General features: G+C 40.9%; 1 protein-coding gene across 1 annotated transcript in view; it reads right to left on the bottom strand.

The window, feature by feature from the left end:
* Nucleotides 1-24,849, bottom strand: part of ARID5B (AT-rich interaction domain 5B) — a 103,889-nt gene that overhangs the window by 32,238 nt on the left and 46,802 nt on the right. Inside the window, exon 4 of the mRNA XM_005425548.3 lies at nucleotides 3,181-3,293. Within this exon, the coding sequence (XP_005425605.2) occupies nucleotides 3,181-3,293 (113 nt within the window). The remainder of the gene's footprint in view (nucleotides 1-3,180; nucleotides 3,294-24,849) is intronic.

The raw sequence follows: 24,849 nt of genomic DNA on the forward strand, positions 1-24,849 counted from the left end.
AAGAGATGTAATTAATAGATTCATTTGGGGACAATTTCCATGTTTAACAAGTTAATCCTTTCAGTTCCTCAAAATGGTCAGATCAGCCAGTTTTAAGAAGCATTAGAACACACTTTGAATTGGGAACACTCTCTGGGAGGATGAAGCAGGTACAATGAGGATCATCTGCTGGAGCCCGCAAATTCCAAAAGCCTGTCCAGTACTGATGACACATCAAGTATGAAAGCCTCCAGAATCCTAGGAGTGTTTCAAGGGAAGATCTTGATATATCCCTCTCCAGGAGAGCTGATCCTGCTGGAGTAGATGGCCCTGTATTCCTTTCCCAGTCGTGGAGGGAACTCCCAGGATCTTCCCCAGGAGCCAGTAAAATTGATGCATTGACCACCAAAGAGATCAAGAGAGCAAAAGCAAGAAGTGGCACACAAAACACCCACTTTCCCTGGGAGCACCTGCAGGTCCAGGACCACACTACCTGTGATGTCATCACTCTATTTCTAGCATGTCACCTATATTGGAATTGACCCAGAAATGCTCCCACCCAACCAGACACTTTTCCTTGTCAGGTTAACTGTGAAACCCTCAAAACGATCTGCTGATAGCTCCAGACAAACATGCCTGATGAGAAGCGGGTTTTAAGAATTAAGCTTTCTAGTCACTGGCAGTAGAGAACATGAAATTCAGCAAGTCATGACAACTGTGCAGCTGGCATTGGGCTTGACAGGCTCAAAACCACAGCCTTTGGAATGCCCCTTCTGCCATTTCCCAACCCAAACCATTCAGCCACTGCAAATCCATCAGAGCCATCACCCCACCAGTGAGAAATGAGGCTGCTGCAGACACTGAGTGACAGTGTCAGTGACAGTGACAGAATGCAAGCTGCACAACTTCTGGTCAGCAGGGATTTTATCTGCAACAAGAATATGGCCAGGACTTCTAAATGCTTCAGCATCTGATGCAGGTGGATTAATCCCATTTACATGAGCAGTGTTCAATTCTGCTCTCCATGGACCCATTGTCAGCATTAGTCAGACATGGAGCACACAGAGGAGGATTACCAATGGTGAACTCCAACATGGAGCTTCAGATGACCACCTCCTAACAGTTCCCAGCAATGAGAAGATGGTAGGTGGATCTCTATTTCTCCCCTTCCTCAAATACCCTTCTCCTGCCTCCCCAGTAAGGCAGAGGCAGGATCTGCACAGAGTGCAGTACATCTGCTATGGAGGGTTTGATTCACTGTCCCCCTCTCAGGGAAGTGTATCCACAGCCCCGAGACACAGATTGATGTGAAGAGCCACAGTGAAGTCAGTGTGACTACATGCAAGGACATTATATCATGAGCATGTCTATTATTTATAATGAAATTAAGCTGGCCAAGATAATTAATGCTATTAATATCTGCACAATGATGAGCACAGTATGACTAGATAAATAGGTGGAATTACTTCTTATCTGAAATATCCTCCCATCTGACTAGTAGTGTGAACCCAAAGATAAACAGAGAGGATAAACAATTTGGTATGAAGTGTTACTGTTGTTTTTAATTAACTAATACCTATATATCAGGTGCTGAAGAGGTAGAGCTACTTGTGCTACAGTCTGTGATGCTTTGACAAAATGGTCCATGCCACAGTGCACTGGCAATATTTTGACATGAAAAATGGCTTGGGGGAAGGGGCAATTGAGGCAAATTGAGACATTTTCACACAACGGATTTTGTGCATTCTTTCACAGAGAAAACATTCAGACAAACTCTATAGTATCTGGCAGGACCCTGCAACTCAACACACCAGGCTCCACCACCTCTTAGCATGCCTGTCTAATACGATAGTACAGACTCCAAGTGAGCACAATAGGGCCCAAAAAGAAGAGAAACAATGACTTAAGGGCAGAGTTTCATCATGAACTTCAGCCTCTTTTATCGTCATCAACAGAAGGCACAATTTTAACTGAACTCCTAGGGAGGAGGAGGAGGAGGTGGAATTTAATTTGCCTTCCTGTGAGAAACTGAGAGCAGAACACTCCTACTTGACCTCTTTAACCTCCTAATCTCCCAGGACATTCACTGTGTACAACAATACCAATGCAAATGAATCTATAGATCCACTGTATTTCCTAAAGAGATGGTCACAGCAATGGAAGTGTTTTTCAGATACACATCCATCTAATTTATTGAAACAATAGATTTGGGAGGAGTTGGTGTAAAAATTCAGTATATGTAAATCTCTTTAGCTGTTTAGCTTAAAAGTATAACCGACAAAGTTCTGTCTCAGATAAAAATCAACTATTGCTTTAAGTAATTTTCCATCTTTGCACCTTAGAGTTTCTAATTAAATCATCTTGAAAGGAACCATTTGTGCTGCTCTTTTTTTTAAGAGAAAACTAAATTCCTGTCTAAAACCACTCAGACAACGTACAAAATAGGATGCAATTTATACTACAGAAACTCCATTTTAAAATATTTTAAGGAAAACTCACAAACCCACAAATATCTTACAGATTAAGTCTATAAACACTAATCACTGATCCAGTTTTTACTGGCAGTATGGGCTAAGCAGTGCAGCACATACAGAAGACTCTGTAAAAGCATGCACTATTCAGCAAACTGTGGAACATGCAGCTCAGTAGTAAGTATTAAAGAAACAACCCAGTTTTTTTTTAACCTTTCATATTGAGTTCCTGCCTTTATCTCTTATTTTTTTTTCCAATTAAAAAATGTCGAGATCTTAACATCAGGGTAATGTCTTTTGTGTTTGCTTCTTAGAAACCATTACTGAGGCAGCTCTTGTTTCATAGTCTGTTTATCTTCAAACTTATATTTAGAAGTACATTGTAACAGGGTGAGCTGCTCCCAGGTTTATTTTTAATTCCTAGATACCGTCACACACTATGTTTGTGTGTCACAGAATGTGAAAACTAACACTAGATGCCAAAAAAGCTTAAGCACTACCAGTTACCAACAAGCTGATAGAATTAGGTTGTTAGGTGATTATAATTGCTGGTAACTTTGAACACAGGCATGATTTAAAGTGAAAAATAAAACTATTGAAAAAAAATTAAGTTTACCTCCCCAAGAAAATAAGTTACACTCTAAATGTGAAACCGCATGCTGGGAAACAAAGGCAGGGTTGTACCTAAAACAGAGGAGAGTGCCGAAAAGAGTATTATTAAGTGATTTACCTTGGCAACAGCTTTGCTTTCAGAATTATTGTTGGAATCCTTAATGCCATTTAATGAATCTCTTCTCTGTGGGCATGGCTTCTTTTTGCGCGGTCTGCCTTTAAGATTTGGCGCTGAAAATTAATGGAGAACACTTTGAGCACATTGTCTTATACTGGATTCTTAACAGCCAAAAGCATAATAAATAATTCCACTACAATCACTCACAGAAATGTACACAGCTGTCTACAGTAAATGCTTCTTACGAGATTCCCGTCCTCTATGCGTTACATCTTGACACACTATACATTTCTATAGAGTATCCCCCAAGGCTAATCTATTCTACTTTCACATAACTAATTAATATTAAGTCAAACACTGGTCTCCCAAGGAATCAGAGATAAAGCAGAAATATTTCTCTCTGGTACAAAAAAGAACAAAATTTAATATTAATAGGCAACTTTAATCACCCTGCTGCCTTTATTTCTAATCTTCAAGCAAGAGTACTAACTGCTATTTCCAACTTTGGGAAACATCTGGCACTGGAAATGCTCTGGAATATTGAAATTCCTTACAGCTCCAAGAAATGTTTATATATCCTGTCAGTCTTGTCAAAGTTTTTCTAAAAAAGTTTAAGAAAAAAATAAAAAAATTACTCCTGAGTCTTGAAAGGGATCAAAAAAACCCCTTAACAACTAGTTCTGGAAGTTGACAAGTACTGAAATAAGTGATTGATTGTTTCATAAGGGTTACATACCACACATACAAATGAATGTGAATCACTTTCAGTTTTGTCCAATTCTTAAGATAAAACAGCTCTGAAATAACACAGTGACTAAATCCTAGCTGTGCTGAGCCATACGAGGAATGGGATATGGATCATCATAAAAAATATCACACTCATCTTTCAATAGTGCTATTACAACATAAATTATGATAGTATATAGAAATAATAGATGAAGCAGATGTTTGCTCATTATTACATGTCCCCTCTGCTTTCAGATTTAAAAATCAGCCTTGGACTACTATGGCAACATTTAAAATGATAAACAATCATTAACTAATGACTGCACCGAATAAGGTAATTTCCTTTAAACCTTTAATTTTTAGGTAACCATTGTTTTCATTACTTAACGGGATGATTAGAACAATGCCAGAAATCTAAACATCACAAACCTCTTGAGTGTCTCCTAATTGTTTCTAATCTTACATTTGTTACACAGTAAGCCAGTGGTTTCAGGACATTTTACATTTTAATTAGTTTGCAAACACAATAAAGGGTGCTAATTTGATTTTATAGTTTGAGTAGCACTTTCATATTTGGTCTGTTCAGAGAAAAAGAAAAGCTTTGGGTTTAAAATTAAAAGATCCTTTTTCTTCCCCCAACACTGGTGTAAGGTAAAAAAAAAATCTGTATGTGTATGGGTGTATATATATATATATATATGCGTGTGCATATGGGAGTAAGTCCCTATTTGTGTCTATCTAAAAATACATATATCTCCCTACAGAAATATCTCCATTTATCTCCAGTGAAGCACATTCTGCTTATTGAAAAGTACTGCAGAAAGCAATTCTGAAATTGTCATCTGAGGCTAACATGCAAAATCAAACAAAGAGAGAAAGAAATTATTACCCATTCCAGTCGACAAACATCTGCCTGATTTATATCTGAACTCATGAATGCTACAGCATGTGACTGCACACCACGTCGCTGGAGTCTCAACGTGGTGTGGATGTCAGTCTCACACAAAACGAGCGCTGCGAGCGAGCGTTTGCTCCGTGCTTACAAATCCCCTCCCCCAGCCGCTCCATTACTCATCCAAACAGAGATGAGCGGCTCCCCGCGGGGGGGGTCTGGCCACGCCGCCCTGCCTTATTTATAAACCCCGCTCAAGCTTTGATGTCTTCCTGATGCCTACAGGGAGTTTTCTGGCACACGACCTGGATGGGACGGACAGATCCTTAGCCACGGTCTGCCTCAGCAGTCGCTGAGTTCTTTAAAAAGGTACTGAAGGAAACAGAAATGTTCCCTCAATTTACTACACTTTGGCATTCTTATTAAAAGATTAACCTTTGAATGAAAGGATCCCCAGGCCTGGCCCAACCAATGGCCAAAGAGGGATGTGGCTGAGCTACCATCAAATATACTTGCATGTGAGTTATTTGCCCTTTCTTTAGTTCCTTCATTCCGTTCTTACTTTTTAACAAATAAAGAAACTAGTTCAAGGCTCAATGTTTTTCAAACACACTTGTTATCCTGAGTTTTGGCACTGTACTTTGCATCACACTATAAAGCACTGCTAATGTTTTGCTAAAAGCTTTAAAAGCAAGAAGGCATTTGTTCCTAAATTCCAGGTATATTGAGCTTGCATACAAACACTGTTTGAATTGGAGCTTTCCACGGCAGAACTGGCACAAACCCACTATGAAATGGGGTATTTGCATTCTCCCTGTGGCTCAGGAGCTGCAGCAGGGAAGGTCTGTCTGCAGCACACCCAAGGACCATCCCACACGCCCCATGGTATGGCTTTAAATCACCTAAAGCCACTCCACATCTGACACACAATTAACAAGAAAGCAGCAACAGGAATTATTATCAGAAGAGAAGGTCCTGGCATCTAATACCTACTCTGTAAAAGAAAACATTTGACATAGTCCCACATCACACTTGAAACAAAGCCATTAATATTTGCTCCCTAAACATTATAAATAAACACATTATTTGAAGATTATTGCATTTCAGTGACATTCGTTTTGTTCGTGTGAGCGAGGAAATATGACTAGGACAGAAGAAAGAATTTACAAGTCACATTCATGTTTCAATTTTGTCATCTTTTGTTTAATTTTTGACATATTCATGAGCACACTGCAAGTGTCTTGAATTTGTTATTCATAATTATTTTAAAGCAATTTTATACATTTTGTGGCTTAGTCACATTCAGTTTTCCTCATGATGTTGGATGTTCAGTATGTACTGGACAGCTAAGTGAGTATCCTATGGGTTTTCTTCTGTTTTCTAGTAGAGAAGGACTTCTGGCATGACTACCTAAGAATATCCAAAATTATTCACTTTCTTCATGTGTTTGTGCATATGGCTTTCAAATTCATTTTCTGAAAGCATTTGTGGCAGTGAGGCCTGATAATTTACACATTCCCAGAAGGCGAGAGCATAAGCAAAGAAAATTGAAGTAAAAAAAATGAATAAATAAGTACAGAAAAAAGTTTGCATTATTTGCCACCTCTTTGGTGTGAGTGCTTGTAACAGGAGTATGAGAGAGACAACCCAGTACCAGTTAAACTTACTTTCCTGTGTAATTGAACACGTGATTGCCTTTTGCCAATGTGTGGTGTTTTCCCACTCCTTCTACCTGCTGAGTCCTGGCAAACCTTTCAGGTATGGCCAGGTAAAACACAGCCAGCAGCAAAATGCACTCAAGTATGAGTGAACACTCCTTGGGCCTGGAGGAGTCCCCAAACTGTGGCTGGGCTCTGTACTGCCAAAACACCAGCAATGCATGTTTTTACTGCAAACTGCTACACCTGAGAGGTTAAATGCAAAGCCTGTGTAATGCACAGCATGAGTTAGCTTATCTGTAGATGCAGACTGGCAAATCTTTGCTGTCTAAACATATCCAAATAAGAAGATGCTTCCAAAGCCTGTCTTGCACAAGCTACCTACAAACTCCAGTAATTGAACAAGGACAATTCAGAGGCATCTGTACAGAGAAATAAAGACCAGGAATCACTGATAAGCTCAGCTGTAGGCTCTGACCCACCAAGAGAACCACAGAGAAAAGAGAGGAGCTCAAGGCTAATGCTGCTCACTAGCTAGCTGTTTCCTCCAAGCCAGAAGTTCTTTCTGTTCATGGAGCCAAGAAAAAGCATCACTGCTCAAAAATTACATCTTCCCCTGCAGCACTCGACCAGTCTGTGCAAACATCAGGATATTGTAGGTGATTGGGACAGGCCAGAAGGAAAGGGAGAAGGGAGCTACCCTGCTCACTTGCTCAGAAAATTCATAAGGTTGTGACTACTGTTCTCCAGTCACTATCACCCTCAGTTGCTCAGCTTTCACAGACACTGCCTGCTCAGCAGGACACGAGAAAAATTTCCAAGCCTCACTGCCTAGAAGAACTCCCAGCACTGGTTTTGCCCCAAAAAAGACAAGTTCTATGCAGGGGAAAGATAAATACCCAAAAGTGGGAACTGCCAAAATCAACCATGACCATTAACACTGTTTACAATGGAAAAACATGGGCTGCCACAACAAGACAGCACATTCACCTGCCACCTTCATTTCCTATGCATCCAGGATGGGGAAGTAATTACAGGGCTTACCATCTCCCTGTTATCAGGTCAGCCTCACCTCAGCTACATCCACACCGATAATGCCATGAATAAGTCAAGAAATAATGGCTGTTGTTTTGGGGTACCTGGATTTAGCAGCTCACTTACTGTAAAATGACCTCTTTTTTACGAGTTTGATTATCACTGGAAGTCCAGTGAGTTCAACCCTCCCAATAACACTGTTCCCTACATTCACATATTCTGGCTGATGCAGAAGATTTGTTGTTATAGGGAGGGTGTTAAAAAAAATAGTGGCCTTCACAGAGCTGAGGTCAAGCTATGCTGGCACTTTGTCAAAATCAGTGGTGTAGCCAAGAGTTTTTAATGAGCCTGGAATGCATTACCTCATTTTTCATACCTGGATCACTTACTCATGTTGAGCCCAAAATAACCTTGGACCTTGCTGGCTGCTCAGCAAACCATGTAAGTAAACAAGTACTGTACTCATGCCTTAAACATGTATCTTTTAATTGCTTGCTCCACATTTCTTACTCTAGAGCACATCTAAGCAACTGTAATGCCCGTGATCAAAGTTCTTGCCTTTCCAGGCCTCTCTGACCTGGGTAACTATTTCCTGATACAAGTTTTGATTCTGGCCTGCTGATACTCCAGTTTCTCACACACACTTCAAAAGTAGGAGAAAAAAGAAAAAAGAAAAAAAAAAGGAAAAGAAGGCCATTGCCATATTTTGCTGAGGAATGTACTCAGCTAATAGACTTACAACTTACACTGCCAACCAGATTCTTCTGGCTGTCTGCTGTTTTCTGTGACCAGGTTTTGTGGAAAGATGAAGGAAGAACGACAGCACATTTGCCAACTGCAAAAATCAATTAAAAAAAAAACAACTGAGGCTCTAAAAATCTTCATAGCTATCAACAAAGAAGGGCCAGCAGAAGATCTGGGTCTACATTTAGGGTGGGCTCACAGAGTCAGGTGAACTCTAAATGTAGAACTGGGAGTGTACCAGAGGGAGGTAATCACAAACCAGGATTTAGGTGGAGCAGTGGAAATGGCAAGAAGTGAATAAACAGGGATGAACAGTGGTCCTGGATTCAGAAGAGACACAAGGCAGTGCCAGCCTGGCTGCCAAATGCATCCACAGCCATTCTTCCCTGAAGGACACCTCGCACGGTGTCCCCTCACAGAATCCTCCTGTGCTATGCCAGTCCTTCTCATGTCTTCTGCCCAAAAGCTGCAATACCAGAATCCTTGGCCCTAAGCTGCAAAACCATCAGTACGTACAGAACAGATTAGATCTCCCCTCTGAGGCAGGTGGGAATGGCAGGATGTGTCAGATCCCAGAGCTATTCATGAGTCAGGTGCCAAACAGAAGCTGGAGGTGGCATATGGAGGTGCCTGGTCATCAAAGTCAAGGTGAGAAGAATGGCCCCAGATCTCCACAAAATCCATGAACTGACCATGCCTGTTAGCAGGTGGCAAACAGCTGGTTGCTGAGGACATCCCTAATGCAGCCTGGCAAAAGTCAGCTCTTGGCTGAAAAACATGGTTACATGTTGCACCTTTTAAAATGTAATGAATAGAAAGTTAACAGGTTTAATGGCTTTAACACTTACCCCTCTAGGGGGCTTCCGGCATTCTGCAATATCTGGAAGTTGAGAAAAGCATATTGCTGTATTTAAGCATGGTCTCAAAAACTGTTCAAAGCTTAGTTAATCTTGCAGATTTTGTGGAGTCCCAGCTGCTTCCTTGATTTCCCTGTCACCACCATCTCCTTATTTTATCTGCTTTCCTTCATTCCCTTTTCTGCATTTTGACTTCGGGCCTTCACATTTAATTTATTTTCCTTTCACCCCTGAAAGTTTATTTAAAAGCTTTTGCCTCCAGGAAACAGGGTCCAAAAATGAGGGCTTGGGGCATTTATTGCCTAGGCATGCTGAACTGATGAAGAGAAGCAGCAAGCTGTAAGTAACCTAATATTGCATTGAAAGGGTACAAATTAAAGTGCCTGGAAAAGAAAGCAAAGTATCAGTCTACGCTAAAAAAAAACCCAGACCCTTGTTTAGGAAACAACAGTGTAAATTCAATTTGGGGAAGGTCTCAACAGGATCCTAAGTACACCTGTGGAAATCAATGATGAGCACCTACCAACAACTCAAGCCCTCACCAAGCTGTGGAGGTCACACAGCCTCTCTGTGCACACACACACATCCCTCGTGCTTGCTCAAGCTGACATGAAACAACCTGAACATCAAAATTATTTTTACTAGGCTTTTTCTAAATGAAAACACTTGTTTATTCCTTTCTTTACAACTGAACATGCCAGGCCTGACCTGGAAACTCCCAAGCACAGCAGTGAACAACCTTGCAGGAAACATTAAGGAATCATGCTGCTTTCTAACCCACATGGAGAAAGAGTGGACTTGTCTAGCCATTTCTGAAAGTTTTGTTTTGGAAATGAGATATCCCATGCTCCATGTGGGGAAAATCAATTTGCTACCTCTCTAAAGAAAACATTCCCCATTTGGAAATAAGTGAAACAGACACTTCCTTGTGTGGATTAATGTGGAGACATATGACTTGCTGCAGACTGTTGTTTTGACCCCCCTCCTGACGAGACAATCTCTGAAGAAAGCAAAATGCTAGTATTTTTCATGAATTACAGTTCAGACTAGCATTGCTTTTAACAGAAAATTTAGAGGCACCTCAAACATCAGATTGGTGAATTTTGAAAAATTAATGTTTCATTTTTCCATGGAAGACGGAGATAAGGCCCAGGATGAGGTTTGGAGTCTCTTTTTCTTCATTTCAGCATGGCTGGATATTAAGACTTTTTATTGGTGGGGACTTGTTTATGTTCTGGTAACTAATGTGCATTAAAAAAAATGGAAAAAAGTTTTGGTTTTTTTTTCCCCTGGACAATCTCTATATATGTGCTGGAAATTATGAAGTGCAGTAAATTGAAATGGAAAGCTGAAGACTTCAGAGAAAAATCCATGCTTGACAAATACATGGCATTCAAGTAGACCTTAGAGCAAATTAAAATAATAGTAACAAAAAAATTCGGTGTAGGCCTATTAGTGGCTACAGATGACAGGACTATTACTAATGATTCAAAAAGAGGCAGAGGTGTTTGGTAAATATTTGTTCCATACTTGCAAAGAAGCCAGATGATATGCTTGCAAAAGAATATAATTAAAGCCAGTCAATTGACTTGGTTTTACAGAAACCAGATCTTAAAACAACAGAAAAGAAAAACAAACAAAGTACCTTATTTTACACTTTGGTTGGTTAGAGAAACTAGCTGCACACATGGAACTTACCTGCATTCAGTAAGACAGCTGATTTAATATTAGATAATACTTTGATTAAAAAACAGCACTACATAATTTTATTCAAGCGTATATTGAATGGATTAAGAACTGGCTAAATGTAGGCATCAGTGGGGAATTTCTACCAAATGAAAAGATTTCTGGTGGGATTCCACAGGGGCTGCTCCTAACCTTGTAAGTATTACAAATTTTCATCAGTGAAATAAATATAAAGCCCCTGACAGTTACATTCACCCTGACACGGGGACTGGCACAGTGCTAAGACTGACTCATACAAATGAGTAATCAGAAGGAAAACAGACCAGGAAAACACAATGCTCCTCAATACAGCTCCAGCATGAAACCTGCAAGCAGGGATTACAGGTCCTATTGACCAAGCCAAGGGTGACTGCTCACAGGCCACTCCCCACTGGAAATTCAACATACGCTGATAGGAAGATGCTGTGGCCAATGCTGATAGGAAGATCTGCCTTCAGGGAGATCTGAATAACTCAAACTGTGCTGGGTTTGAGCAAAAATGACAGAGCAGTAACTTGACCAGGTAACAGGAGCGCCTCAAAGGTGAGAAAAGGCTGGCACACAGGAGCGAGGAGGCATAACCAGGCATGCCCAGGCACTGCAGTCCCCATAGCTGATCCAGTGCCAGAATATGGAGGCATGTATATAACCAGCTTTCTCAAGGCCTTTGAGAAAAGCCTGAGCCAGACACAAACTGGTGCGCACAGTGCAGGAAGCAAGAGATGAATTTGAGGGTCTGGAGGGTTGAGGTATCAGACTGGGGCTGGGTGTCCCTCTCTCAGGCTGCTGCCAGGAGAGCCTGGCCGCTGCGGGCGGCTGCAGCAGCCTGGCTGGCTGCACCACCAGGCGTCCAGCTGTCTGGCTCTGGTCCTTGCTCAAACAGCTGTTTCCCTTCTCCTTTAGAAAAAAGGTGGTGAACTGGATGAAAGAGTTTGCCAGCAATTTTGGCTGATGAGCCACTACTTGGGGTTCATACCAGATTAGATGACTCAGTGGTTCTTCTGGTGAGAAATTGCATGAATATAGGATCAAACACAGTGAAGTACTGAGCAATGCAGGACAAGGAACATGAAGAGCTGCAGACTGGATTCAACAAAGTACATGCCTAACTCGTAAAGACCTGGAGCATGCAAGGACGTCTGGTGACCTAACTGGGGCTAGTCACAACTTTGAGCCTGTGTTCAGCATAGAACACAACCAAGCCAGCATGGCTCTCTCTGCCACTACTGGGAAAGAAACATTCAAGCCCTGAACAAAGAAATCTTCCTATCTCATCACGAAATACCCTGTGCTTGGGCAGCATCACAGGATCAGACATGGGTTCATCAAATTTCCCTTTCCCTCAGAAATCCGCAGTCAATCTCCAACCCCAAAGCCCTCCATCCCCAAAGGTCACCTTCTGGGAGGCTGCACCCAGCAGACAGGGGCTTCAGTTTCTGTTGGAGGGTAAGAGCAACACTCAGTAAGTGTAGGCCTGACTTCTCAAAATAATAAAAATAATTTTTAAAAAAATTTTAAAAAAAGGCAAGTAAAGAAAGGAAAGTGAGCAAGCAAATGAGCAGGTTCTAACAGATTATGTAATAGCCAAGACAAAGGCAATGCAAACACGGCAACAAGAAGTGAAAACGCACAGCAAAGCCATGTAAGTCAGCCTGTCTGATCGAAACTCATCAGAACACTCAGGGCAGACCTTCCATTAGAGGGCTGTAGAAAATAGAAGGCAAATCTTAGGGCAGCTTTCCTCACAACGTTTCTTTTTCTCTCCAGTAAAAGGCAGCGTTTGTGTAATTGCTGTCTAGCAGAGTCAGCAGTACCCAATGGAGACATGACCTACATACCTCAGAAATACAACAGGAACGTAACCAGTCGTATCCACGTAGAGAGATGGATGAGATGGGCTAATTGACTGATGGACATTGTGCACGAATATAAACAGGCAGAAATTCATGCCAGAAGGATAAAATGGACAGTTTCCAAGACCTTGCTTTTGGGAATAACAACGCCAGGTAGGAAGCAATGATCATCAAGTTGTGCACAATGTGAAAGTGACAAATATATTATTTAAATAATCTCTTGCATTTCTGATTTGTAACTGATTATATAAGATTCTTTTTTTGTGTGTGTGTAAGAATATTATAATTTCCTTTCCTTTTTTTCTCCCTTTGCACTTGATCGCTGTACTGCAAAATAATCAAAATTTGTTAGGCATAATCAACCTGCATGAAGATATTAGTAAAGTGACAAGTAGAAATACAGAGTAAGCTCTCCCCTTTGATGCCTACATTCAGCTGCCACCACAACAACTACACAAGGCATTAGGTGGAGGCAGGAGCAGCAGCCACAGCCTAAGCCCTGTGCTCATTCACATCTCTGGGTCATCACCAACTTCACTTGCAGCACTTGGCTTGCCAGGCCCCCCCCCACAGTGCACAGAGTCAGCAAAGGGTTCAGAGACAATTCCACTTCTGCAGAGAGCTTGGGAACAAAGCCTTGGCACCCTGGGAGATCTGGGTGACGTGGGGTGTCACTGCTGAGGTGCAGAGGGGATGCTGCCCAGCACTGCTGAGCACAGGAAGGGATCTGCACTTTTTCACCCATAAAACACAGAAGTGGAACTCTGGCAATTTTGTCAGATTGTGTAGAGGCAGCTAGGGAATCTGTACAAGTCCCAAAACACCCAAAAATGGTGGTTTTAAAGTCCTGATTATAAGATCATGTGCCCAGTTTAAATGAGTGCAAACCCCATGGACTTGGTGTAATCATCCTGAACATCAACACAAACAAAACTCAACCCATCTCTTCATTTTGGCCCCAGCAAATCTCTAGCACTCAGAAAAATCCAAATAAAACTGAGCTGTATTCATAAATTTATCTGAGCAGGGCAGGGTTTAAACTAAATATGCAGTCAGTTGTGCAATATTCTTCCGTAGTCAATACTGGTTCTTAGGAAATTATCTGAGTGAATTAAGTGGAAGACTATTAAACAATTTACACACTTCCTTGTGTTTCAGCTGTCTAATTATAGCTGTGTTTGTCTCTCCCCGCAGAACTGTTGTATACCACATGGTATGCATATTTCAGCATCCAGCATTATTAACTCATGACCGACTGTCAGTTGATCATTATCTAACACATGGGGTCTGCAAAAAAAGCCTTATTTGGGCAAGAGCAAGCTCCGGACCCGCTCCCGCTGCATTTCCCCCAGAAGAACTTCAGTTGGATTATTATCTGCTGTCAATGGAAACTCCGAGGTTACTTATGTGAAATCTGCAGACAGGAAAATAAACCCTCACTGAGTTTAAACAGTTGATATTAAAACCATCTCCAGCCTGGCTGGTTTAAAGAAAACTCTCAGTTGCCCTCTAGTGTCCCCCTGCTGCCACGCCAGGCAGCCTGGCCGCCGCAGCCAAGGTCACACAATTTAACCCGATTTCACGAGGGCAGATTTGCTATTTGCCTAATATTTTGCACAAAAGGGTGAGGGGGGGATGCTTTTTCCCCCCTGGAAATTTCAGGGCTCTGGCCCAGGAAGCCCAGAGCTTGCATAATGTTTACAGCTGGAACTGAGGTGCATGACACACGGGTTTTATGAGTGAGAATCTCTGAAATCACTCTGTGTGCTGCACTCCATAAAGTTCATTCATAACTAAAAATAGACTAATGTACAAACTGATTTAGCATTATACTGAAGCTAAGGAACATGGGGAGTCTGCAGAATTCCCTAATATGGAAGAGAAGCTGAGTTTTCAAAAGCAGCAGTTTATTTGTTTCTGAAAATGGACAACATATGTAAAAGATTTAATATACAGAACCAGGTGTATATATAGCCTAGATCTTCATATGTGCCCATTTTCATGCTATATAAAGACTTTATACAGCCTGAAACTATAGATTTAATAATAGATTACTAAATTAAGTCTGCACAATCACTTCATAAAATAAATAATTTCAATTTAAAATACAGCTGAGGGGTTTGGACAATTTCCTGCATAATAGAGGCCCATCCCTGAAATGTAAATAACACCGGTATTAAAATAAGTCAATCAGGCACATCACGGAAAAAAAAAGGTACATGAAAACAAATGCATTTTCCAGTCTATTCTAAGTAAGGATGCCAAATCTCTATTTTATTTGAATGCTGCTTTGATACACTACTACTGGCTTTTTTTTTTTTTTCCCAAATGTCCTCTTCTTCCTTAGAGGAATCCAGGGCTGACTAAGTCTTAACATTTTGAAAACAGCAAACCATCAGGGTTTTGCAACAAGAATTATTCACTGCCTTCCTGTGTACTGTCAGCATTCTTAAAATACTGTTACTATAAAATTAAACAGTGTGCTCTTCAGAAACACATGACGTTGCTTGCTCTGTTTTTTTAACTGTAATTGTGCAATTTTAAAATTCTCTTCTTTCTCAATGCCTTCTCCCCAAACAAATACCTTTGATAGTTATAAGGTTACAAAAACAGTTTAGACTTTTTTTTTTTAACTTACAGGCCACCTATGATATTATTGACTGATTACACAGTAAAAATGACAAACATTACTTTATTTGGTATATATCCTAAGTTAATTATAAAGCCTTCCCTCCTTAATTTGACAAGACTGAAATATCACAAGAAGTACATATGGCAATTCAGAAAATATAATCAGGGAAAAGGCGAAATGAACATTTCAGAAGACAAATGATTTGATTTGCATAAGCAGATATTTGTAAGGCTCCGCCTTTCTCTACTGCCTGAACAGCACTTTCCATTTCTCTTGCTCACTTTCACAGCATAGTTCACAAGCACAGGCATTTCACTTTCCGCCCCAAAGTGCTGCCCCAGTTGGTAAGAGGAGGTTTTTTCCAACAGCAGCCAGCGATGCTGCGGGACGCTGAAGAGGCGACACTGTGCATCCAGGCAAGGAGGTGGCAGGACCTGTGCAGGAATCCTGACCCAGTGGTTCCAGCCATTTGTGCTGCTGCAGCACCCCCACTTTTCAGAGGAAGGTTGTGTCTCAGCTTCAACTTATGCCAGAGCCCAAAAATACTGGAAATGCCACTAAAATAATAAATGGGGTAGTACAGTCCTACCACCACCCGGCCACGTTAGGGATCATCTGCTCCTAGACCTGTCTCTCAGAGAGAGAGTGGGACCCCTGGAAATCCACTGCCCCCTTTGGAAATCCACTGCAGACTGGTCTCTTGCTCTCTTAAATCTCTTGCATTTAAGTTTTTCCTAGAAGCCTCCCCATCAGCCATGACCTGAAGCTACTTTGTTTAGGAAATCTGACAAAGTGACATGGGTGGCCAAACCTACATATCTGATTTTAAACAGATAAAAATAGCACCAAGACAAATCATCACCTCTTCTGGATTTCCAAGTACACTATTAAGTAAGACTTGGACTTCAGCTAAGGTGAATATGAAGATTCATTGTCCCAGGAGATAAATATTGACTGAGGAAAAGCAAAGGTCAAATTGGTCAATATTTATTCAAGAAACTCTAAATCTTGATGCAGCGTAACATACACTCAGAATGTCTTCATCAGCTGTCTCTGGAGACCTTTTCATTACGACTAAACACTACAGAAGTGTCTTCTCCCCTCCAAAATTCATATGTAAAAAAACTTCAGAAACTCAAACACACCAGCTGCAAATAGGAAGCTTTCTGTGCCAATGGCCTCAGCAAAAGGACGTGTTGATTTGCAAATGCTATCTGCCCAGTCTGCATGCCAAAACTCAGCAGCCCTGAACTCTGAAGATGTGAACAACAAAAACTTTCTGACTCATCACATGGCAATATTTCAGACTTCCACAAACAGAATTTCTTCTTTGGTGAGGACTAATGCAATCCCTTCTTCCTCTGTCTCAAGTATCTGTAAATTAGGACTGAAATTTTATCTCTGGTTTCTAGTTCACATAAAGATTTACCTTGGTACAATCCTAAACAAGAGTTTTGGAGGGGTTATAGTCCTATTATTCACTGTGGCAAGTGTATTAGTCCTATTATTTATCTAAGGTTGCAAGCTAACTGCCTGCTTTCTGAAGGTTTTCTACATGTTATTTTTGTCTGAAGCCACAGTGCTACGGACTCTTTTCCACACAACAGGACTGTTGAAAGCAGAAATTCCAGGAAATTTGTAGAAGCTGATTTTTCTGAAGATGCATTATGAAGGAAGACATTTGCATTCTCTGGATTTTCAATGAAGTTATGCCCAGAATTCCCCTTAGCACCTTCACACAGCCACTCAGTCATTGGGAAGGTTTTTACACTCCTATTCCTATGTTCATTCAAACAGTCCAGCACAGCTGCTGAACTCCTATTTCTAACCTTTTGTCTTCACTACAAAGTCAAACATAGCGGATTTGTTGCAATCACCATGGAGATCTGTTGGTTTCAAATTAGGCACAAACTGTTTGTTTCCTTTGCTATTTTTGTTGTGTTTTGAGCCTATTATGCTCATCCCACCCTCCCCTTTCCTTATCTTACTGGCAAGTAAGAAAAACTGGCTTCACTGGGAAGTCAAACCCTAGACAAAGCCACTCCTGAGCTCCGTGGAGGATGGCGACGGTCTCCCCTTCTCAACTGCCTTTCCTCACTTTCACCAACCAGTGAGTCTGCACAAGGTCAGACTACACTGATGGGATGACACAGAAGGGCCAAATGAAGTAAATGCCAGCTAACTGGAAGAAAAATGCGAGCCTTGCTTTGTGCAGCTTCACAGTTAGGCCTACTAAGGTAGCAGCTTCATAGTTAGGCCTACTAGGGTTGGAAGAATAAATATACTCACTGCAAAAGGGAGTGATAGGCAGGGTTTGGTCTCACACGTGCAATGACATGAATGAACCACCAAGGGCTGGCATGGGAGAAACAGCCCTGGCGTGGCAAAGGGAAGCAGGATGGGGATGGGACCATGTGGCAAGGGAGGCAAAGGTGAGGAACTGAAGAATAGGAGGACTGAAGCAATAGGTACTAGGGAGATGTGCACTTCTGGACCGTTTGGATTACATACAGAAAGCAGTTAAATCCAGCACTCCCAAGGCAGGTGAAAGTGTCACCAAGAGACACCTGGGCTATTGCAGCCAGACTCTGTGGAGCACCCTCTCACCACGGAAAGGCTCACTGAAAGCATGAAGGAGTTGTTAATTGACTCCCAAGTGAAGTCTCTAACAGAAATTCCTTTGGAGGCGCAAAGAAAGACACAAGGACCGATAGTGCTGAATGTAGGTTTCCCACAGCCCAAGTCAATGGGCTCCCTGTGCCAAAAAATGCAGCAGGCTGGGATCTGACAGTCCCAAAGCTGCGTAAGCCAAATGCAAGCCTTTCCCACAGTTCTGTGACAGGTACACTGCTGCCTTTAAAACAGCATCAATTCTCCACTAAACATTTCTCTGCTTCTGGAATCATATGCAATCCATAATATGGAACTTAAGTTAAAATTCAAAGGCCAATTAAAAAAATAAAATCAATGAAATGCTTTTATGAAAGAGAAGATTGATCTGCAGCTTATAACTTCCAGTAATGTAATATTTTAGAACTTTAATAAATAATGCTTTTATCTTGATTGCAAAATAATACCCTGCCATGAAAACACAGAGCAGAGGTAGGAAACTGTTCAATGAGAATTAAAATGTCACACTTTGCACAGAATGGAGCATTACAATTATTGGTGAAACACATTTTTCAAACTTGTTAACACAAAATTAACAATTACATACATCACTTAATTCTATAAGTGCATATCTCTTGAAGTACCCATTAGCCAACCATGCCTAGTTCAGTTTTAATATACATGCAGGCTTTGCAGCACAGAGGGGATGTAACTATGCAAGTGCTGGCACAGTAAACCCTGAAATGGCAAGTGCTATTAAATTGAGATGCAATCACACTGAAAGGGAAACATTAACAAACAGCAGACAATTGAGAAGAAAATACAGGGCGCTTGTGTTCTAATACATGTGCTTCTAAACCTTATATAACTATTCATTGTCTAGTTCATCTGGCCAGGGGCCCCGTTTGCTCTCTGCCATTCTATACTAATTTTATAATAATAAACTATTATACAAGCTTTATGCAGTCATGCATATGAAGAGGTTGTGGAAGACATTACATTTGATTATGTTTCTAGCAAAGACACCATCTTGAAATTAAACATAGCCTGACAGAAGTTTAAAATTAAAAAAAAAAAAAAACCTAGCCAAAACAAACAAAAAACCCCTCAAACAATAACAACGAAAAAGAAAGGAGAAATTAAAGGAAAAGGAAACAAATGCATGCAAACAAATAATTTTAAAACCCCAAACAAACAAAAAAACCCCTTTCTAATAGGTTCCTTTCCTCCCCTATCACCTCCACATTATGCATGACAGATGAATACCACTCATTCTTGCATTGTATTATATCCCATAATACAATGCAAGAATCTGCATGTTTCTGGACTATGCTCACTGGAAGACAATCAGTGATTTTTGGAAATGCACGGGTTTTTTTAAAATACACTTTATTTTTGTAAAAACAAAGCAAAATGGTTTACAAAGCCAAAAGGAATGCATGAAATAGCTGGGGTTTAAAAACCATGTTATTTTTTGCTTTAGCATGAACCAACATGAACCACTGAGATGCCTTAGTTAAGATTTAGCTGTACCACAAAACATTCGTAGGACAGCAGTTGGAAAACTTGGGGATGAGAGACACAGGACACAAAAACATATACACTACAAACGAGATCCAATCCAAAAAAGTAATTTCATATTCCACATTTGTCTGTGGAATTGTCTGAGAATTTTCTGCTCAACATTACTTCCAGGTTTATCACAGCGGTTCAAAACTGGCTATATTTAGTCACTGACCAGTGCCAGAAAGCACTACCAGACTATAGGATCATGGCATATTTTAAGTTTGATATCTCATCAACTATCAAGGCCAGAAATAAAATGCCTGCTATAATCAGAAAGACTGAAAGCCTCAGAGCTCCAAGATACATGAGCTTTTCAGCTAAGTCATGAGATATCCCAACGCAAAAATCACATTCTGATTATCATTGTGCGCCTGATACTTCCTGACCACCCTCTACATATTTTGATTTCAACATTTTAACATCTAATCTAAAAAAATCCCATTAAAGTTAGTGAAGCAATGTTTTATGTGGGGCCCCTGAGGCACTTCCACATGCAAATACCACCACCACATACCAAAAGCAGAGTTGGCACTCAAGGGGCACTGAAGCCGATGGGTATAAGAGCAACCCCCAAAAAGCTTTAATGCCAGATTCTGATCTAAATCACAGCACTGTCAATTCAAAGTAATTGACTCCTGTGGATTTACATTAGTGGAAAGGAGATCCTAATCTTGTTCTTAACCTTTACCTTTGAAGTAGAGATGATCATAAATCAGGTTTTCCTATCCAACAGGAAAATGTCAGAATTTCATAACTTTCTTCAAATCAGGCAGGCAGTCAAAAATGTTCTGAGCAACACTAACAGGCTTTTTAATTTTAACGTGTCTAATCAAAAGAAAACAACTGGAAATACTTAATACAGATTAAAACTCTCATCTCAAATGGTTTTGACAAGACAGTGCATTCTGCTGAATGTGGGCTCAAAGCCCTGTGCTTGAACAGTGAGTGCTGAGCTCCCTGAGCTGCAATGGTACAACCACTGTGGAACAGCAACAAAATTCATCCGGAGAAAGGGATGGGTACAGGACATGGCCATACCAGCACCAGCTGTGACAGCATTGGCCCTCAGAATATGTCAACCCATGATAAAACTCAATCTTCCAACCCTAGACCAAGCATTTAATTTCAACCTTTCTGATGGGGAAAAGAAAAAAAAAGAAAGAAAAAAGAAAAAAAGGGGAAAAAAGTCCAAAATTCAAACAGACATCTAGCGGCTATGGGCTGTTACTGTGGAAAAAAATTTCCATTTCATTTAAATAGCATCTTCAAGGGCTAAAAAACAGCACGAAGGACTTGACTCAGTAGAATTAGACAACTTTGTGTGAGGTAAAAGTTATGCCAGAATTAAAATGCAGCAAGAAGTGGGAACCAGGGGCAATGAAGGGGTGGAGCCAACTGAGGGGTCTGCCGGGAGCTCAGACCCATGGCCAAATGCTCCTATCACCAAAGGAAGCAGGAACCTCATGCATTCTCTAGCTGCAGAAATGCAAGACAAGGCGGCAAAACTCTCTTCAGCCACTAAGGAGTGTTTGTTGACTTCTTGTAACCTATTTAACCACTGCTACCTTGCTTTGGTTGAAGCTTCTGAAACTGCAGAAGTCCATCCAACTGCAGCCTCCTGCAACTGCTTCTGGGTGCATGACCCACCTCATCTCTGCCTTTGACTGATGTGCCAGTTGGAGCTTGTGTTTGCTACTTTGGGACTGTCTGATTTTCATGGCTCTGCACGCTTACACCCAGCCAGGACAGCCCTGATGCCTTCTCCAGCTCACCTGAAATGGGAGCTGATGTTACTGCTCATTCATCTTGGCTGCCTTTGCTCTCCCGAATATTTCTGATGGTTGCTAGGCAACTATTGTTGAATACATGCATGAGGCATTAATTGTATGAGCACTTTAAAAGAGGAAAATTCTTTAAAACTGAGGACATTGCCATACCAAAAATAGGATATTTCTTTTATGAAGGGCAACACTCGTGGCTGGGAATGTTGAAGGTTTCAGTATGTCAGAGGCCAGATGAGTCACTCAGATTACTCACATGCAGCGCAGCACAAAAGCAGCATCTCAGCAGACCTGGCTTTATTATAAAGTTTTATTTTAAATTAAGTGCTTCAGATCCAGTTTTATCTTCTGACTGCTGTCATTGGGATATCACAGTCCACATTTTCATGAAATTAATTGTGTTGGGTCCAGCTGCTGTTACAGTGTTGGAAGGTAGGGAGTGTATCAATTCAGTACCTTCTAAACCAAACATGGCACCAGCAAGTACTCCTCTTTGCTACACTTCAAAGAGATGGTGTAGTCTCACTGCTGATCCTAAGTGCTCTGTGCTTCTTACCCATAAATGTGGATTTCATTTTATGGGGTCTTTTTTCCAAAATACATTCCAATGTCATGATCAAGCTCTAAAGACAGTAAACACAGACTTCCATAAATTGACTTAAACTTCTAAACTAAGCAACTGCAAGGATTTGCAGCTAGGTAATTTTTAGGGGGGGTTGTTTTATAAAAAAAACCATCTCTACCATAACTAAACATTCACAATGTACACATATTCATCTAAATTAGAGGCTGCCTTTCAAAACAACCAGCACCAAAAACCCCCCGAAGAACCATCTTTTTTGGCAAATGAGTACAACGATTATGGTTCATTGCAAAATCGGGATGCTATAAAAGAATGAGGGTAACTACACTGCTAATTTTAAACATGGTATTCTGAGCTAAGAACTGCTCAAGACCCTGGGAACAACCTTTTCCATTTTGCAAAATTGTGCTCTACCTCTGTGAAAGTTCGTAATGGGACACAGGCTTAGCTCATCACAATTCAGCTGAGGTTTGTAAGACTTGAAGGCGAAGGGACTTATTTAACCAGGGAAGCGAGAAGTAGAATCATCAACACCTACTTAAAGTAAACATGCCACCCCACAGCAAACAGCTGTTTTACACTGGGAGTTCCACTACAGTTGCAAATCCCGACGGAAACACAGGAGGGTCATGACAGAGCTGGAAGACGGCACCTCTCCGTTGAAGCAGCAGCAGTGTCTGTGAATATCACTTATGTTAGCAGGATGATCACCATTAGCGTTTTCACATCTTCTCTTACCCTTTCTGTAACCTGAAACTGCTAATTTCAAAAAAATTCATTCATTCTCTTCTACGATCCGTTTGTTTCTAACACCTTCTTTTTAATTAACATCTCTTTAAAGCTGTTGTAAAGTTAAGGTGACCACAGATGTTTGTGAAAGACCCATGGGGGAAGACTCACGAAGCAGATACTCTAAGTCTGCAGATGATCTTGCAGTGTGTTGCCACACATTTAAGTGACACGCTACTGAGTGATGTTTTCCATTCTTCACCTGAGGAGATAGCCCTTTCCAGAAGTTACTAAAAGTGGATAAAATGAACCTAAAATTCTCCCTGAGCTGTTCTTCTGAAAAGAAAACAGGCCAGGGATTGATCAGGCCCCAGAAACCAGAGCAGAGGAGCACACTGCCTGATCAGTGCTCTGAAGCAGGCAACTGCTCATGGTGGATGGAGCCAGGGAAGGAGAACAAAGACGATGTAGACTATCAACAGCCCCCTGAGTGGATCAGTGAAGACATCAATGCGTAGCTCCTAACGCACCACATTTCCTCCATAATCCTGTTCCTCATTCTTCTGTCCACAAAACAGACACAAAGCTCTGCCTTGTTTAATTAACAGTGCAAGCAAATTTTTGAAGGTTTGCTTTATTGCATAATGGACACAAGATCAGCACAGTCCGGACTTTACTGGCCTGGACGCCATAAACGACATATATTAATGAAGTTACAGTTTCTGAGGCCAGAAGGAATTAGGAGGATATTAGCACCTTGTTTACCTTCTGCAGATACTGGCAATATAGATGAAGAATACTGGTCTACAGTATCTCCTCTTTGAGTAAGGGTCCTGTCTTTTACAAAGCACTCTTGATTTAAAGGATTCAAGAAATAAAGAATCTGTGCTACTCCTAGCTAAGTTGTTACCGTGGTTAATTACCCTCTCTGCCACGTAATTACGCCTTCGTTTCACCATTAATTTATCTGCTTCCACTTTGAAGCATGGGGTCTTGCTATGTGTCTGCCAAATTAGAGAGACCTCTACTGCCACAGGTCTCCTCTTTATGAAACTACTAACAGAATGATTGGGCCCCCTTCTTAGTCCTCTCCTCTGTGCACTAACTGGAGCAACATTCTTTAGTCTTTCTCTTAGAAGCAAGGCTTCTGTCCCATGAACTGCTTTTTGGGCCCTTCCTTAACCCTGTCCAGTATTTGAATATGCAAAGGACAGACATCAGAATCAGGTACGAAGGTGAAAGTAGGGGAAAACGTCTTCTAAAACACTTCCTGCTCTTCCATGTTCCTCTGCAAGCCCATAGTTCAGAATAATACATTTGAGTATTAGTAGTGCAGTTATTCCATGAAATTGTACCACCCTTTTTGCAGCAAGCTATCATCATTTGAGTGACTAACCAAAAATGTTAGCTCTTAGGGGGTTGATAATGATTTCCTCTAGCATTAGTGGCAGGAGCAGTAACACCTCTCTATTTCTTCTCTCTATTCCCTGCTTATTAATCCAAGAAGCAGGTCTGCTCTCTTATTCCAGTCAGTTGGTTATCTATCATTACCCCAAGTAATTTATGCCATTAAGACCAACACAACAGCCCTGAAGCACATGGAAATGCTGCCACAACACTAGAAGACCAAGATGCACCTGTATCTAATACCCAGGCCCAAACTTCAGCTGAAATGTAAACTATCACCACTTCACTCACCTTTGGCCCATCATGGACAATATATCAACTAAAAAAATCACAAAAAAGTCATAATTGCCAATGATAAGCCTACACAAAAGATCCACACTACTTCTTTTATTAAAATGTGCCTTCACTTTCAGGATATATATAAAAACAAGGCTCTAGGAAGAAACTACCAGCATCCACTGGCTATGGACACATGCAAAAAGTGATTGCTGAGGTCTCTTAAGCTATTTGTGTAAATGATAAACTAATTGCCCGTGATCCGTTTGATCAGGTTTACAAAGATGCTGACAGATAATGAGAACTTAAACAGCACTATTGTCAATAGAGAGAAAAAGCCCTACTCTGGATCCCCCTCAATGCCCTCACTTGATTTCAGAGCGAGAAAACTATAGCAAGAATTTTAATGACCTATTTTGCCTCTTTTACAATTTGATTTAAAAGCAAATTCACAAAATCCCAGCCACGTGGAATTTACATTCTGCAGAAGTCTCACCCACAAGCAATTACTACTGAAGTGTTTAAAATTTTAAAAGAAAACAAACCCAAACCTGAACAAAACATTATTTTTCAATTAATTTTCTTACTCTGATTT

This window comes from Geospiza fortis, unplaced genomic scaffold (assembly GCF_000277835.1).
Source record: "Geospiza fortis unplaced genomic scaffold, GeoFor_1.0 scaffold92, whole genome shotgun sequence".
NCBI lineage: Eukaryota > Metazoa > Chordata > Aves > Passeriformes > Thraupidae > Geospiza > Geospiza fortis.